This window comes from Pelobates fuscus, chromosome 1 (genome assembly GCF_036172605.1).
Source record: "Pelobates fuscus isolate aPelFus1 chromosome 1, aPelFus1.pri, whole genome shotgun sequence".
NCBI classification, from domain to species: Eukaryota; Metazoa; Chordata; class Amphibia; order Anura; family Pelobatidae; genus Pelobates; species Pelobates fuscus.
The window spans coordinates 228992521-229010399 of record NC_086317.1 but is presented as its reverse complement, the minus strand read 5'-3'; the positions used below and the strand labels follow the sequence as shown (position 1 = coordinate 229010399).

At 37.4% G+C, this 17879-nt stretch overlaps 1 protein-coding gene across 4 annotated transcripts in view; it reads right to left on the bottom strand.

The window, feature by feature from the left end:
* INPP5B (inositol polyphosphate-5-phosphatase B) overlaps positions 1-17879 on the bottom strand; it is a 152090-nt gene that overhangs the window by 8649 nt on the left and 125562 nt on the right. For all 4 annotated transcript variants that reach the window (XM_063454994.1, XM_063455003.1, XM_063455013.1 and 1 more), the window contains 8 exons: positions 16333-16442; positions 15870-16005; positions 14696-14806; positions 12331-12496; positions 10393-10628; positions 9010-9123; positions 8593-8677; positions 1471-1598 (listed from right to left, as the gene is read on the bottom strand). In XM_063454994.1, the coding sequence (XP_063311064.1) occupies positions 1471-1598; positions 8593-8677; positions 9010-9123; positions 10393-10628; positions 12331-12496; positions 14696-14806; positions 15870-16005; positions 16333-16442 (1086 nt within the window). The remainder of the gene's footprint in view (positions 1-1470; positions 1599-8592; positions 8678-9009; positions 9124-10392; positions 10629-12330; positions 12497-14695; positions 14807-15869; positions 16006-16332; positions 16443-17879) is intronic.

The window sequence follows — 17879 nt, the reverse complement described above, 5'->3', positions numbered from 1 at the left end:
CCCACACACAGTGGCACAACAAAGTATATGAACCCTCTGGAATTAGTTTGTATTCTTTATGGATTGGTCATAAAATGTTATTTTCATCAAAGTCACAAGTATAAACAAACAATTCCTTAAGCCAACAAAACGCAAACAATTATAATCTTTCATGGTTTATTGAACACATCACATTAAACAATCACAGTGCTGAGAAAAAAGCAAGCAAACACTTCGATTTGACAGAGAATAGATCGTCCATTGGCAATAATAACCTCAACCAAACGCTTTTGGTATTGGAGGATTAAACCTGCACAACTTCCTTCAGGCACAAGGCAATGGTGTTTTTTGAAACGCTTGCCTGTTCAATGTTTTTCATATTGTAGATTCATTAACAGTGATGTTAACCAATTCCAATAATTTCTTTAAATCTTTAGCTGTCACTGAATGAGAATTGTGTAGTATGCCTTTTCAGTCATCTGGGCTGAACGGCCCACACCTCCAATCTCATTTCATTAAATTGAACACCAGGTTTGTCAATTTTGAAATCTATTTAGCTTTCAAGTCATTAGCCTAGGGTTTCACATACTTTTTCCAATCTATATTGTGAAAATCCAAATGATATATTCAATACACACAAGAAAAATACAATAAATATGTGTTGTTAGTTAAAACAGATTGTGTTTGCCAATTACTTTAACTTACATGAACATCAAACACGATTTTAAGAACCATTTATACATAAATGGAATCATTTCTAAAGGGTTCACATAACTTTATTGCCACTGTACATAACACATACCACACACAATACATATATTTCGCAAACATGCAACGCAAAATCATCTGCCACACCCATACATAACACAAGCTGAATTCCTCAACATATATAAAAAAGTTACGGTACTTAAATTGTTTTTTTTTTTTAACAAATAAAATAGGACAGGTTTGTCGAATGGACTTTCTTTACTTTGGTACAGCGCTACCAAAATGTTGCCTAGCCCTGCTTTAATACATTCCAGAGAGCTGCATTTGATTATAGTGTAAAAGAAATGCATAGTCCATTTATATCAGATAAAACACACACAATGAATAACTGCAGTTCTGTTTATTGACTTTTACAAGTTTATGACAGATGAGATTTGGATTCTCATTTGAGCCCATCAGTTTACTCATTAAATCATGGGCCCTCAGAAATAATCACAGTACAATCTTTCTAGACACCAGATTTTCACATGACCAAAAATAAAATGGACTCATTCTCACTGTTTCAGGTGATTCACTCAACAGTGAATTCTGAGGACTGTGTGGAAATACAACATTGTGATACAAAGTCTACACAGAGGTTTTGTTTTGTCAGTTTTAGAAGATACAAAGGGTTATTGAAATGTATTTCACTAAAAAAAAAAAAAAATGTATTTCACTGAAGTTTAATGAATAATTATAGATTTTTTTTTTCTCATAGTCAAATAATTGAGAATGCCCGCTTACCTCTTTGCTGTTGGGATAATCTCCAGCACACTCCAGGCATTGGTCATAAGACTGGTAACAGATCACTGGCTCAGGAAGAGCCTCCAGGAATAGCAGCAAGGCTTCGACAACAGAGTGGTTGGATCCAGCTAGTCAGAATACTAAGGAATATGTTTTGTGACACCGTGCTCCACAATATGTTATCTCTTTATAAACCACAATAATAATATGTCATCAAAATACTGATCATTTTGCACACTTCCACATGCTACCAATTAAGCATGTAAAGATCATGGGTTTAACATCAATATGTAAAGTGGCTTTGTCCCGGTCTGTAGTCTTTGCATAATTTGCAAAGAACCCTGGCGGTGACATTGCCGCCAGTTGTCAAGTAGCTTGGGGATGCAGGGGAAAGCAAGTTATACTTACCCTAACATGTCCCTTGCAGCCACTGCCATGCCCTTCCATTAAGTCTTTTTCAGGCGCTAGTGCTTTAGCTGCCGGATGCCAGCACCAGTACAACTAGTGGTGTATTTTGGATTTGTGCTGCCCTAGGCAGGACGGTGCTCGGGCACCCCCCCCATATTTAAATTTTTCTACCCCTTCCTGTCAAGGCCGCACTTTGCCTGACAGACACTTTCTTACAGATGCATTCACTGACATACACTCACTAAAAGTAACAGTCATTGGCACACATACTGTTTAACCATCACATACTTTCACTGACAGACACACACACTCATATACACTGACAAACAATAACATACACACTTACTGATTTGACACACACTCAATGACAGATGCATTCACTCATTGACAGACACACACTCTCATATACACTGAGAAACAATGACATACCCAAACACTCACTGATTTGACACACTGACAGACGCACACTCACTAACCGACACAAACACTGACAAACGCACATAGTTACATAGCTGAAAAGAGACTTGCATCCACCAAGTTCAGCCTTCCTCACATATGTTTTTGCTGTTGATCCAAAAGGAAGCAAAAAACCCCAGTCTAAAGCGCTTCCAATTTTGCCACAAACCAGGAAAAAATTCCTTCTTAACACCAAAATAGCAGTCAACACTCACTGACAGACCCTCACAGACAGACACACATTTCCCCCAACACTCCCTGGAAGAGCTGGAGTGTATTACTTACCTGCGGTCCAGTGGGGCTGAGAGCAGGTAGGAGGCGGACAGGCAGAGTAGGCAGCGAGTGATGCCGGGAGCCAGAGTGACGTCATATTCCGGCTCCCGGCTTCATTAAGCGGCGCGCGAGGGAGGTGAGCAGGAAGAGCTCAGTTGAGCAACATCGTTGCACGACCGTAATAGAAGCTAATAATATTAGGCATAACCTGCTTAGAAAATTATTGACTCACTATCCATTACATCATATACATTTTAACTTCCATAAGTCTCAGCTAGAAGCTTACTGAGCATGATAAGAGTTAAGTTTTCCAACCTTCTCCTCTGGCCTGCATTCCAGATATAGACATACTGCTCCAATATGTATAGCTGCACATCTATAGATGCTCTGTGGCAACATAAATAGGGAGAATTTATTCTCTGGAATGAAACATTTTAAAAATAAAAAAGGCGCAGCAGAGCAAGTTGTAATAGTGCTTTAAATACACGTTAATTCTTTTTAGAGAGATACAAAAACAAATCTCAGTATTTCGTGCTGTTGCTGAATATATTTGATAGGAACCCTGCTGCTTATTAAAAAGACAAAGATGGAGATGAAAAGCTTACTTAGCCGCAATGCACTCCTCTTTGAAACGAGACATTAAAGGGCCCTCTTTGCAAAGGTAAAAAATTAAATGAAAAATACCCCATATGCTCACATTGCACAAAGAGTTTGCCACATACATTTAACCTCAAGCAGAGTAGTAAAGCAAAGTAATAGTAAAGCAACAATCTTTAAACATTGATAACTTTTTGATCCATACATTTGCCAGTCTAAGATTTAATGACACAGTGTGTATACATTTCTTAATCTAGGAGAACTTCCCTGGCATTTGAGCAGAACGGGAACATGCTAAAAACTAATAAACTGGACAAAGCACTCCCTCCTGACACAACTAGTCACATATCCTACTGTAGGCATGTGGTATATACACACACACACACATATATATATATTTAAAATGAGGTTTTCTTTTCTTATGAGATTTGTACTTGGTTATTTGTCCAAAGGCAATCTAAATCATCCAGAGTTACATAATTATGTTTCTTGAGGAGGTTATGACCTTCACTATGTTTCAGTTAGGAATGTGATCACATTATCGTGATATACCCTAAAGTCACATCTCGGTGCTGGTCACATGGCATGGAGCATGGGATAGAACAACCAAAGACAAAAAGTTACAGTAGGCTTTACATGCAGCAAGACTATACATATGTGTATTCATTTAAACACTGGCGTATTTTATTACTGTTCAGATTTGTTCAATAACAAAATATGCCTCAGACACAGAGAATGGTTTCTGTGCTTGGCATGTCATCCATTAACATTTGGAGCTGGTATTCATGCTGTGATCACCAAGTATTAGCTACTTACTGCCCCAAGTATTCCCTCACACATGATTTCATTTAAAAGACTATAGACACTATAACCAATTCATTCCATGAGCTGGTTATAGTGCCTGGAGTCCTTTGGCACTGTCCCTTCATTAACTATAATCATTTCATCTAACTGAATTGGTTAAAGTGACTGGAATCCTCTGACACAGTCTTTTTATGAAGTGTTAAAACATTTTTTGAGTTGTTTAACACTAAATAAGGATCCTAGGCACAGTCATACCTTTGGTACAGGGCACCCAGGGCAGATTTGTGAGTTGGCACCTCCAAAACATTCCAAGCACCATATACAACATGACACTGTAGTGGTTATAGAGCAAGGAAACTCTGTGTTCCAAATACACGTGTGCTGGCTTCAGTGCATAAGAGCATGCTATACTGTCCTGCAATTGTGGGAAACACTTGCTGTGCCACTAGCACAGTTACAGAGAGCACAGGGGAGAATCCTTTGAGGAAAGATTGTCTTGCCCAGTCAGTTGATCCTTAGACCTGTATCTGGAACCTAGAGCCTCCGTGCACTATAATCTCCGCAATAACATGTTGGCAGTAGTGCTTAAATTGTTTGGGAGGTGTCAATGGACAAATCCACCCTGGGTGCCATATATCGTCAGTGAGGATTGTCCCCAAGCACGACCAATCATTGCAAAGAGGGGGTTGTAACAAACCTATGGAAATTGTGGTGCTGATGCTGCAGGTAATGCTACAACAGCTCCAAAGGCACAAAAGCATATAACACTATGATAAATTACATATTTACTGCCTTGGGAGCGGTTACATGTTAAAGTGAACCAGGCATGTCAAGTTTACTTGAGGAGTAAATCACAAGTGAGGAAGGGGTTATAAGGGACAGACTGTGCATTGCTCCTTGTCTCACATTCACTCTTACAGACAGAAAAGCAAAATTAAACATCTTTATGCATATTCTTGTCATGTTGTTTCACTATTAGATTGACTATTTATTTTCCATTTAAACTTGGCTTGCAAACAGATATATGTGATAATCTGTGTGTCTTGCCTTTACATGTTACCTTATGCCAAGTTGCAAAGTAAATCTGCAGGGCTAAAGTATAAACTTCTTGTGTAAAAGTATATATTTTGAGAAGTCTTTAAATTGTATTCATTACTTTCCTTGTTAATGATAAAAAAAAATGTGACTGTAGAACAGGAAGTACAAGGTTTCACTTTTACTAAACTTTAAGATTTTTATTTTTTTGAATTAAGGGACACTATAGTCACCAGAACTACAGCTGTAGTTCTGGTGTCTACTGCCTGTACCTGCAGGATTTTATATATATCTGTTTTTGAAATATATATATCTCCGATATCTGTCAAATCAGCAAAATGAGATATATATATATATTTTGTTGGATACCGGTATTACCGAATGTTATTCCTGCATTCCTGGTAGTATACTGCCTAGTAATATGTCTAGTGTTGCTGGTTGCTTTGCCAAATATGTGTGATCAAGTCTGATAAGCTCTGCAAAAGGGGCGCAGTGGAGCCAGGTGTGAGTGAGTAAATCACCTTTTTAACCAGAAACAAGAGGGCCTACTATACAGGCAGAAATGCATGTTTGGATTCCTGACACTACTGTTTCTTTATATTATGTGATTTAGTTATACATTAAAAACCACACACAGGCATATATATATATATATATATATATATATATATATATATATATATATAAAAAATGTTCCCAGAATAAACTAAATACATTTAACCCACTCTGTCACAGGCTATTCAAAAATGAAAATAGGAAAAAGTGTCCAACCCTATTGTAACTTTCATAGCCAAAATCCACAGCACTGCATATTAAGGAGTAGCTCCTCTCACAGTTTATAAGACAGTAAAAACTTAGAAATACTATGAAAAGATCCACCCCCAGTTTGTGTACTCAAGCTCTTGAAAGAACACCTCATAGAAAGGATGTATAACAAGTGGAAAAGAACAGGGAAACCCATATGCTACCAGGAATGCAGGAATAACATTCGGTAATACCGGTATTAAACAAAATATGTATATATATATATATATATATATATATATATATATCATTTTGCTGATTTGACAGATATCTGAGATATATATATATATATATTTCAAAAACAGATTTCGGACAAATCAGCAAAATAATACTTTATTTTGAGAAACAGGCTTTTGAAGGACTCTGGTCTCTCAGAGCTCATAAAAATAAATCTGCCCTGATCAAGTATGCCTGTGTCCTTGGAGGAACAAGGAGTCTGAAATGCCCTGGACATGACTCAGATTGCGTTAAAGAGGAGTTACTGAAGCTTCTACAAGTTATTGACTGAGGAATGCTAATGATTCCTGAACCTTCAGATAGGTTAATATATTACCCAGCATGCAAGAAATACAGAAGCGCTTGTCATCACCTTTATTCTTGGTAGAGAATCTGATATTATCTGTACATTTGCAGTAGTAAGTGTAATATAGATAACTGGCTAGTTGATCACTTACAAGAACTAAACTGTGGAGGACTTCTAGAGCCTTGATACTGCCGTCATATCTTTGTTTAACATTATCAGGTGAATGTTGTTCATTTAGTGGAAGACACATAACCTCATATTCTCAAGCAATAAATGTTACCAGGATCATGAAGAAAGCCCCGGAAGCTTATCTCTTTCAGGAGGGATCAGGAATGTAGATGTAGACTTTAAACACAGAATCTCAAAAACTGGAAGTACGATCTTTTCATTAAAACGTGGATCTTTAAAATATGGCTAAATACATGTATATCCTATAGAAAGCAAAGTAGTATCTCTTGAGGAAATCAAAAAAATATATAAATATTGAAAGCATGTTACTTCTGCAATAAGATGATAGTTTCAGCTTTCTTTGGGTTTTGTCTGTGAGATGCAGAAGCTCTCTCTCTAAATACAGTGAGCAAGAGAACTATGTCTCGATTTCCCTTTTGACTTAGGGAGACCCTAAGGAAATGCAGAGAAGCAAAAATCTAGTATATGATCACAAGTATGGGCAAAAACTCAATAAGCTTGATCTTAGGGCTACTATCAGAAGAAAATTCTAAAATTTGGTGTTCATCTCAAAAAGTAGATTGCTGTGGCCCAAGTACAATCCTGGTTTCTCCATTGAGTATCTCAATCAATTCCAAATATTATTATCACCATCATCATCATCAAAGAGGATTCCGAGTAAGTTTACCGAGTTACATAGCTACATAGTAATATAGGTTGGAAAAAAAATAATATTCAGGTTCTTAGAGATAAACATTTCAAACCCATTCCTTTATGTTGTTGATCCAAAAGAAGGCAAAAAAACAAAACAATTTAAGCTATTTCTAATTTGCCACAAAAAAGGGTAACAATTCTTTCTTGACTCCAGATTTCTCATTGGATTAACAAGCGGATCACATACATATTAAAAAACCACTATAGTCACCGAGACCACTTCAGCTCAATGAAGTGGTCTGGGTGCTAGGTCAGAGAACTGCTATGTTTACATTGCAGGGTTAATCCAGCCTCTAGTGGCTGTCTTCCTGACAGCCGCTAGAGGCGCTTCCCCGACGCTCAATGCAAAAATCCCATTGAGCACGCAGAACGTCCATAGAAAAGCATTGAGAAATGCTTTCCTATGGGTGGTTTTAATGCGTGCGCGGCCCTGGCCGCGCATGCGCATGCGGCTCCACTCGGGAGCTGACGTTGGAGGGAGAGGAGAGGTCACCAGCGCCGAGGGAGCCCGGCGCTGGACAAAGGTAAGTGGCTAAAGGGGTTTTAACCCCTTCAGCCCAGCGGGAGGGGGGCACCTAAGGATTATATAGTGTCAGCAAAACTAGTTTGTTTTCCTGACACTATAGTGATCCTTAAATTAAATCCTTGAATATTTCAATCAAATCTGTGAACACAACCTCTTTAAGCAAATAATCACACATCTTTACGGTTCTTACAGCAAAGAACCCTTTCCTCTGCTGTAAGAAAAAAAACTTTTTTCAATCTCCACAGGTGACCTCTTGTTTGTTGTATATTGATGCGAATGAACAGCTTAGTGGCTTGTACTAATCCTGTATACATTTTCTATTCAAAGTTCTTCCTTTCCCATTCCCCTAACATTTCACAGCATATTCAAGGTAGAAGTCTAAAAATAAAAAATTATGTTATGATCACGTGATTTAATACATGATAGCACTTCACTAGCTTTTGCAATGTCAGAGCGACACTGCATACTGTTGCCTAGTTTATCTATATTTATTCCCATATCCTTTTCATTTTTTCAATAATTCAACCCCAATTAATGTACAAGTGGCTTTTGGGTTCCTTATGTCATTTGTTTGCATTTATCTCTGTTGAATCTCATGCCACATGCTTGCCCTGTGTTCTAGGGTGTCCAAATCCTTCTGTAAAGAAGTTATGTCATGTTCAGACTGTATTATTTTATCTGGTTTTGTTTCATCTGCAAATATAGACTTAGGACTTTCAAAGCCCACTTCAAGATCATTTATAAGTGATGAGGTGAAAATATATATATATATATATATATATATATATATATATATATAATCTTGGAAGGATACGGAGATATTCTGGAGATCCAGTATCCAGACAGTCTCTGATGGCTTCAAATTCAGATCTTAATCCAGGCTGTTGGAACAAATCTTCCTGCAGTCACATAAACCATAAACAAACGTTTAGAGGTTTATCTCTAAATTATTAAAAATTTAAAGCAACCAAGCACAGACAATTGTTGTTAAACAAGACATTTTTGTTTCTAGTACAGAGTGCAAAAGATCCTTCCATTATGTTCAGCTGGACTATCATTAAATACTACTAATCTCAGAGTGTTGGGAAAAAAATATATAAATAAATAAATAAATTTGAAACTGGACACATCAACCAATGCTCTAGTTGGTTATAGCTAATTTTTCAGATAACAATATTGTCCCATAAGCTTAGTCTGTGCTCAGAAATAAAAAAAAGGATATATTTCTTACCTCTTGGGAAGCATTACGATACAAATGGTCCACTAGCATCCAGAGTTCTTTTGGAATTTCATGTGGTTTCTCTGCATCGACAAAGTCCTCTTTCATTTGTAAGGGTATGAGAGCCTGAAAATAAAACAAAGACAAATTAAATTTTTTTTTGACAATATTGTATGGAAGGTATTACTGATCGATTATATATTTTTGTGTATATTTATATATGCACATACACACAAAATATCTACCAGCTTTTTGTTAACCTTAGTTGGTAGGCTTTTACAAAGTACCATTTATTTTATATCAAGACTGTTCAATCTATTCTAGAATTGGGAACCGCCGAAATGTCAATTTCTTCCCTACACATTTGGAAGAAAATAAATGTTTCATCCGAACCAAATTTCAGCCACTTGTTAATTTGTTTTTGCACTAAATTGAGCCATTATTTTCTTGCAGCCATTTAGTAGCTAAAACCCTAAATTGGTACCCTATTGGAATTGCCACGATTTAGGGTACCAGCTTAGGGAGATGTTTAGCAGACGGCTCCTTTCTGGTATGCGTATGGCACTAAATTAGGGAGCAGTTTAGTAGATAACTCTTTTTGGTATCCTTATGGCATTCCTAAAAAGAATTAGGGCAACATCCACTAAGAAGCTGAAACACCAAAATTATGAAAAGTCCTTCCATTTCTTCATTTTGTTCTTTAAAACAACTTAACTAACACCCGGTAAAAAATACTTAGTATTAGTAAATAAGGAAAGTTAAATTCTCCCTCCTGCCCCTACCCGCCGTGCTGTGAGTAGGGGAATGTCTTCTAAACAGGATGCAACAGCCAGTGACTAATCCAATAAAGGTGGACCGGGTACAGGTCTCCAATGCTACCATGGTGGGCCAACTATTACAATAATTACCAGGTGGGGGCTACAAAATTAAATGAATGGGGGGTGGGGGTGGCATAATGTAAAATAGAAAAAACAAACTTACCATTATTTTTCTTTAATCTTCTTTTCTTCAGCCCCATAAAAGACCAAATACCGATTTAAATAATTCAAATTAAAAAAAGGATCTGATAGCCAAAAAAATTAAAATTACAGATGGAATAATTCATCCATCTTCACCATTCGGGGGACCCGCGCAGACAACACTTGCAGGGCTGATGGAAAGCTAAGCCAACCAAAGTGCTCTGACAGGTAAACTTTTACATTCATAATACTTTGTATTCGTTCATTCATCTTTCTGAAAAAAAAAAAGGGTCCACGTCTAATCTACACTAAAAAAATGTTCAAATAATTTCTACATGGCAAATCGAAGTTGTTTATGGCTGTGGAAGACTGGGTTTATACTGCGCTTATAATTTAAAGGACAATTACAAAGTGAGAACAAAACAGGCAATGGTACCATCTGTCTGATCCTGCTGACTGGCATGTCTCTGATCGGCTCTCTCATGTAGCATAACATCTGGATGGATGATCCAAAGCAACTGTGCAAATAATTCCCAGTCACAGAAAGAAAAAAATCCTTTCCTCGATCGAGATGCAAAACGAGAATATCTTCAAGTCCGTGCTCATCACAGTTGAGCTGAGCAGCAGTTTGGTTGTTGACAAATAATTCCAATTCGATCTCTGCTTCTGACCCTGCAGCAAAGGGAAATTAAATGGGCAATCCGTGTTACTTCTTAGAAATAAGAAAAAATATTTCAACTTTAAGCATGAAGGTTGATGGATTATGGGGAAGATAATTTTTATCTCTCCAACCTTAAAGGGACACAATAGTCACCTGAACAACTTCAGCTTAATGAGGTTGTTCAGGTGAGAACTATAGCTCCCTGCAGCCTTTCTCATGTAAACACTGTATTTTCTGAGAAAATAAAGTGTTTACATTGAAAGCTAGGAACACCTCCAGTTGCAGTCACTCACAGTGAACCAGAGGGACTTCGGAGTTGATGGAGCCATAATATGCCTCTATCCACTCAGATCTGCTGTCAGCAGAGCACAGGGCAGCACTGTGCACAGCATCCTGTGATTCAGTATCTCCTCCCTCTGCATGCAGACACTGAACTTTCCTCATAGAGATTCATTGATTCAATTCATCAATATGAGGAGATGCTGATTGGCCAGGACTGTGTTTGAATCATGCTGGCTCTGCCCCTGATCTGCCTCTTTGTCAGTCTCAGCCAATCCTATGTGGAAGCACTGTGATTGGATCAGGCTACCACAGATCAGCAGACTGCTTGTTTTTCTGAATCTAACAGCATGCAGATTTACAGCTTCAGGCTTGAATACAGTAAGATTTTTACTATATTTATGGAGGCATGAGGGGCCCAGGGGGGTTACATGGTGGTGTTAACACTATAGGGTCAGGAATACATGCGTGTGTTCCTAACCCTATAGTGATCCTTACTGTACACCAATTTTAATGCATTACAAAGATCATGTTGAGAAAAAAACCAAAACAAAAAAAAAAACCAGAAAACTCACAGGAAAGCACCAGCAGCAATGATCTCTGACCAGAACAGAAAGGAGCCTATAACTCTGGTCCATAGATTCTCATTGTATCCCATAAACTGGTAGGAATAAATATACCTTCTCCCTCCAATGTTTAGATACAAAAGGATTATATCTGCATCACTTTTTTGGCAAATTGCTGCAATTCTAGGTATAGAGGTAATTCTAGGCGCATAGAGACCTGGAAAAGGGACTCTTGCCACATGACCTATGCAACAAGTATAAGCTGTAACCCGGAGCTTGAAAGGTACCTTTCAGCAGACACTTACCAGATGAAGTGACAGCACTCAAGAAGCTCCTGAGTAAGTTTGGCATCTGGATGCCAAATGTACCCAGAAGCCGAATGAGAGCTGTGAAACCGGGATTAATGATGAACAGGACACCAGACACCTGAAGGGCAGGTATGCATGATGCAAATTACTTGTTTTAATAGTCTCAATTGACCAAATGAGAAATTACTGTGTATGTCCTTATGTGACATGATACTAATAAACATGTTCATTAATTGCCTCCATAGAAATGAAGAAGAAACTAGGGATCGGTTAAGAGATCACAGCCAATTCCTAATTGAAACCAATGTCATTGGATCAGAGCCCACTTATTTGTTGCCAAAAACAGACATTCCGAGGTGAATATCTCTTCAAAGCATTTTTTTCTTTGCATAAATAATCAAACTCTTCACGAAACAGGATATATCAGGAGCCTTAAGATATAATACCCAACATTTGTCCATTAAGAAATAAAAAAAGCAGGGGACCACCATGAATTAGGAAAAGACACACTGCATTAGGAAAAGACACACACAAGAACGAGGGAAGAAAATCATTGTTACCTGGAGTCAGAAATCCTTTGCTTGGATTAGCTCTCAACCATGGTTTGCTGTATGAGGACTCATCCAGTTTACCAATGAATTCAAACTGACAAGCAACTTGTCCATCATTATGAATGGTGAATGTCTGCACTTGTAGCTGCATATACTTGGCATCCTTAAAATAAAACTACAGATATCGATAGATCAGCAACTTTAGTCTCATATTAAATGATTACATTTCAAAATACTTGCAAATATTACTTCTTCTACACTTACACATTACACTAACATATAGAAATAGCGACACTATCATAAACAACTGTACAAAACAAATATTGTTCTGTATACTGCAAGACAGGCTAGAGACAGCATCCATGACACCCATCCAGTAGAGACCTAGCAAAACAACCGTGTGACTCGGCACAATGTGGGAAGGGGGTTACTGGAACTTTGTGTGTGTTTTGCAATGTTGCATAGGGGTGATGATACTGGGAATGGGCCTATTCTGCAGACCCTGAGACCTATCCATGTACAGAATAATAGCAATGAATGCCAGCATTTACAGAACAGCAAACTGTTAAAGGGAATAATCCACAGAACTGCTTATATACGAAGGAGCAAATAATCGGCAAAACGTGACCGAGGTCTCTTCCAGTCCTGCGTGGTGGACCATGTTATATTTATTTTACTGTGAGGTATTTTGTATTAAAGTGATAGATGTTTAATTTAATCTATCACTTTAACACATGATAAAAATATGTTGTTTTTTTTTTTTTTTTTATGAATAACCAGTGAGGCTTTTATGTTTTGAGATAAACAAAGGATTTCCACCCAAGTCAGTGTTTCAAATCCTTGTGATCCTTTCAGCAGTTTCTATACAGTATCACACTACATTTTCCATTTTATAATTTTATACCCACTTTTAAATGTTGGTGTGCTACCTGGAAAGGTAATGATTATTCATTTATTTATATAGCGGCAGCAAATTCCATAGCGCTGTACAACGCAATATATGTTTATTTCCCTCTGTTTTTTCATTAATAAGGTTAAATTGTGTTCACAATATCATGGTAAATTGCTTTATGGGGGCACTCCACTAGCATGTTTCAGTGATTATTTACCACTATGTATTATTTTAAAAGCTAGAGATGGGGCCAGTCTGACCTTTAAAGGGATACTGTAGGCACTATAAACACTTCATCTCACTTAACTGTATAGTAATGTGTATGTATTGCTTGGAGTCCCCTGTCTCTATCCCTCCATTCATTGTTAAACTATTTTCAAGCAGTTTAACAATAAATAAGAGTTTCTGGCCACTCACAGCCCAGGCTCTAGGGGACGTACGGCTAACCTAGAGAATATACACTTCCTTCTAGCATACCAATTCATACCAGCAAAGGGCACTGGGATAGGCTCAATCATAGCTGCCATTTGTTACTCAGGCTAATACTTCCTTAACTGCTGACGAAGCACAGAGGCGATTGACATCTGGGGACTCTTGTTGTGCATCAAACCATTAAAAATGTTGTAAGCATGAAAAAGACTCTATAACCACTTAAATAATATAAGCTACAGTGCTTACAGTATCCCTTAAAGGCAAGCTAGGAAGCAATTTAAGAACACCAAGGTGAAGGATTTGTCTTTATCAAAGGACAGCCCTGGCCCGTGCTGTAGTTTATTTAGCAGACATTACTATTTCAGCTTGGTTTTTGATGGGGTTTGTTTTAGATTTTTTTGTACCAGGAATTTTGTGAGAGCTGTGAAAAGTGGGTGCAACTTGAATAAAATATCAGGTATCTGATGATGTAGAGAAAGGTCTGCAGTTAAGTGGGATGGATTGCTGGATTGAGAGAACCAGAATTGGAGTGAACTGAGTGAAGTGAGCTGGGGAGAGTCTCTGAGCAGATAGAAATGATGGGAACAAAGAACCATGATGAAGTGGAGAGAGTGGGAGAATATGAAGTGGAACAAAATGGGATATATTAAAATAGGGAATGCTGGAATAAATGGTATGTCAAGGTAAAGGAATGAAGGTTGTGCTAGAGAAAAGGGAGAGAGAGAGACGAGACACAGGAGCCAGTGTGTGTGTATATATACACACACACACATATATATATATATATATACAGTTCTAGGTAAACTCCCGCGTGTCTGTATCAGGGAAATTAAAACAAATGAAGGTCATTTGGTTGGAACAAATGAAGGTCATTTGGTTGGTTGTGAACACTCGAATGGGCCAAGATAGAGATTTGGCTGGTTTTAGCAGCCAAGTTGTGATGCACATTTGATTGCACAAAACTGATTTTGCCATTAGCGAATTGCCAAATGAGTTCAATATTTATGAAACAATAAAATGACATCTGGCTGATGTCACAAACATGCATACCTCTCTCTGCGATAAGGTAGCAGAAGGAATGCTGTCATTCTCCATCTTATCCAGGGTGCGAACTATTTCTTCAAAGGTTTTCTTGTACAATTTTTCATTGACTACTTTTACCTGCAAATTAAATGAACACAAATTCACTTCCTCGTAAATAACCACAAATTACTATATTTTACAAAACCTTTTCATAAAACTAAGACGTGCAGTTTCAGAGGAACTTGGGTTTAACTGTGGTATAAAAACTTCCCACCAAATACACAAAGCAGTATCATTTGGTTTATATTATATATTGTCATATTATCAGACTTTGGCAGAAGATAGAGGTACAGCTAATTACTTTCGATTCCATAAACAAGAACAAACATGCTTCATGTCTTATATTCCAATATTGACAATTGGTATCATTTTAACACAATACTGGTCTTTCATTGAAATCGTTTTGTTCTGAACAGCTTTGTTCAGCATAAACATACAAATATTAAAAAAGTAATTTGCAACGAGGGAGTTAACTTGCTTATTCTCACATTGCGAAATGGATGTTTACATTCTGGTGAATTGATGTATTTGTTACATTTACAAAAGTCTTTGTATATTTGTTACATTTGTAAAAAAAAAAAAGAAAAGAAAACCAAAAACTCAATAATACAAAAAGAATACTATATAAACAAGTGTTGCAAACCAGTAGAGAGAGTGCTTTGTGCAGAATTCCTAATGGTCTAAGGTTATAAAATATCACAGCAAGGTAATGGTAAACGGCCCTGCACTTTGTTTCAAGGCTTGAAAAAAGAATGGTAAATAAAAAAAAACTAATAAATACCTATGACAAATACAGTATTGAGGCAGCTTGTAATGGAAATGTATGTGGTTTGCCAAAGCCAAGCATACGACTATAAGACTTGGCAAGCATGGGCTACCATATAACTTAGTGCTACTAAGCAAATGGTAAAGTGTAAGCAGCCCCAAGAACAGCTCACAAGCTGGAATAATAATGCCTGCAATGTTAAGTTTTAGTTTATTTTACCAGTAGCACATTTTTAGTGCAAACAGAAAAATTGGTAAATGGGCAAACGACAGTTAATGGATTCTGTTTACAAGGTAGACATTATTGTGTCAAGTTGGAGTCTGGTGGGAATGCCAGTAGACATAGTTTTTAGCCCACAATACAAGGACGTCCTACCCCAATGTCAAATGCCGAGCTGACTGGCTTGTGGTCACTGGTCTTCAGATCCATGTGGTTTCGGTAGCACAGTTGAGTTACATGCTTTCCTTTCCACAGTATGCGGTCACACCAGGCCGGGGCACGGCATTTCTCACTATTTAAGATACAAAGATATTAAGATATTACAGCACAAAGATAAAAATTGAATTATTAGCAATGAAAAACATTAATCTGAGGAATACCTTAATACATTCGTATAGCAGAAAGGTTGAGAAGAAAAATGTAGAAAATCATGTCAAGATAATGAAAGTGGTCATTAAGCGGATTAAATTTCATTCACATGCAACATCGTGGTGCTACATGAAATATAAGTTTTACAAATTTTCCACGAGATAATAAAATATGTAATCATGATCATGAATCTACCCACTAAGCCTTGTTCAGTCCACTTTTGCAAACTGTATCCTTAGGATTGACTCACCTAGTGTCCCATTCGTCAGAACCTGTATCATACTTGTATGTTGGCTGAAACATTATCTCGCCTTCAGTAAAACCGTCAAATACTGCTTTTTCATCAAACTGTTGCTTTAGCTATGCACAAAGAACAAACAAAAAAACAAACCATAAAACAGATTATCACAAATCCCCCGTTTATTGAAAGGTTACTGCCAGCAAAGGATGCAGGATTGAGGACTAGAAACGTAGAAATTATTAAAATCTTACTAGCATGCAGTAGCTCCCAATACCCTAAAAACTATGGTCATAAAAACATACACTAACATGTATGTTGTGGACAAGCCGAGGTGTGACACAATCAATAAAGCAGGATTTTCAGGGTTGTACAAAACAGTTCAGTAAATAGCAATCAGCTGTAAGACTTTGGGCCAAGTTGTAAATGTTTTACATTCTTACAACAGTCCCATTGATAACTGATAATTAGAACTGAACACATAATCAATATGAAAAGGAGCAGACAGTATAACCGGTGCTTGGCAATTTGTGTAATATTTGTTTTTTATTTTTAAGGTAAATGTCTCTGCACAAGTTGAAGGCAACTTTTAATATCGTGAAAAATACAAGACTCCATAGGATACACCCTGATACTATACACTCTACCTACACATATGTTGTTTTGTTTTGCATTATAAGCTGGTCTGTAACCTTCCTGACATTTATGATATATGGTATAGATTGTTTTCCTTAACTGTTTGACTTGCCTATTGCAGCCCTGTGTGGCTAGCATTCTGGAAGTACATTTGCATGCCAAGGACCTGCGAGTCCCACCTCTTTATTGCAACCTGAAACGTAATTATACGTTCAATGAAAAATTGTAATAAAATTTTAATTTTCCAAAAAATAATAAATAAATATATATATATATATATATATTTTTTTTTTAAAAAGGCAGCAGTCTAAAACCACTTGGAAAACAAAGTTACTATATATAAATTGACAAGTGATGTGCAACATCCACTGTTACAATAAAATAGGATGCATAGAATGTCCACAGAAATTTTACCTCCAGTTAACAAGTGTTGCCTAAAGATCTTACTTCAAAGTCCCCTTTTGGACACCAGAGGGCGACAGAGTATAACAAACACAACTCAATGCACAATCACACAAATACAGGCACACCCCGCTTTACATACAATCACTTTAAGTGCACTCGTGAGTACAGACATTCCCGTGCCTCTTCTGTCCACGAGTGAACAGTAAATGGATGGTTCTATTCTCGCCCGGAGCAGCGCAGTTCAATGCCTTTGGGCAAGAACTTTTCACACCTTCTGACATGGCACAGGTTAATCATCTCAAATTTAATGCCTACTCCTAGCTGAACATATATATATTTTTTCTGTCCCTACATTGTCCATATTCTGCAATCGCCGCCATCCAGTGAAAGGGTTTACCCTGCCATTTTCCATTACTATGACCTAGCAGCTTAGCTGCATTAGCCACTAGGATTCAAAGCTAAACCATAAATGCTTAAAGTGATGAAGAGGTGTTTCTAAACAAAGTGTGCAACTAAGC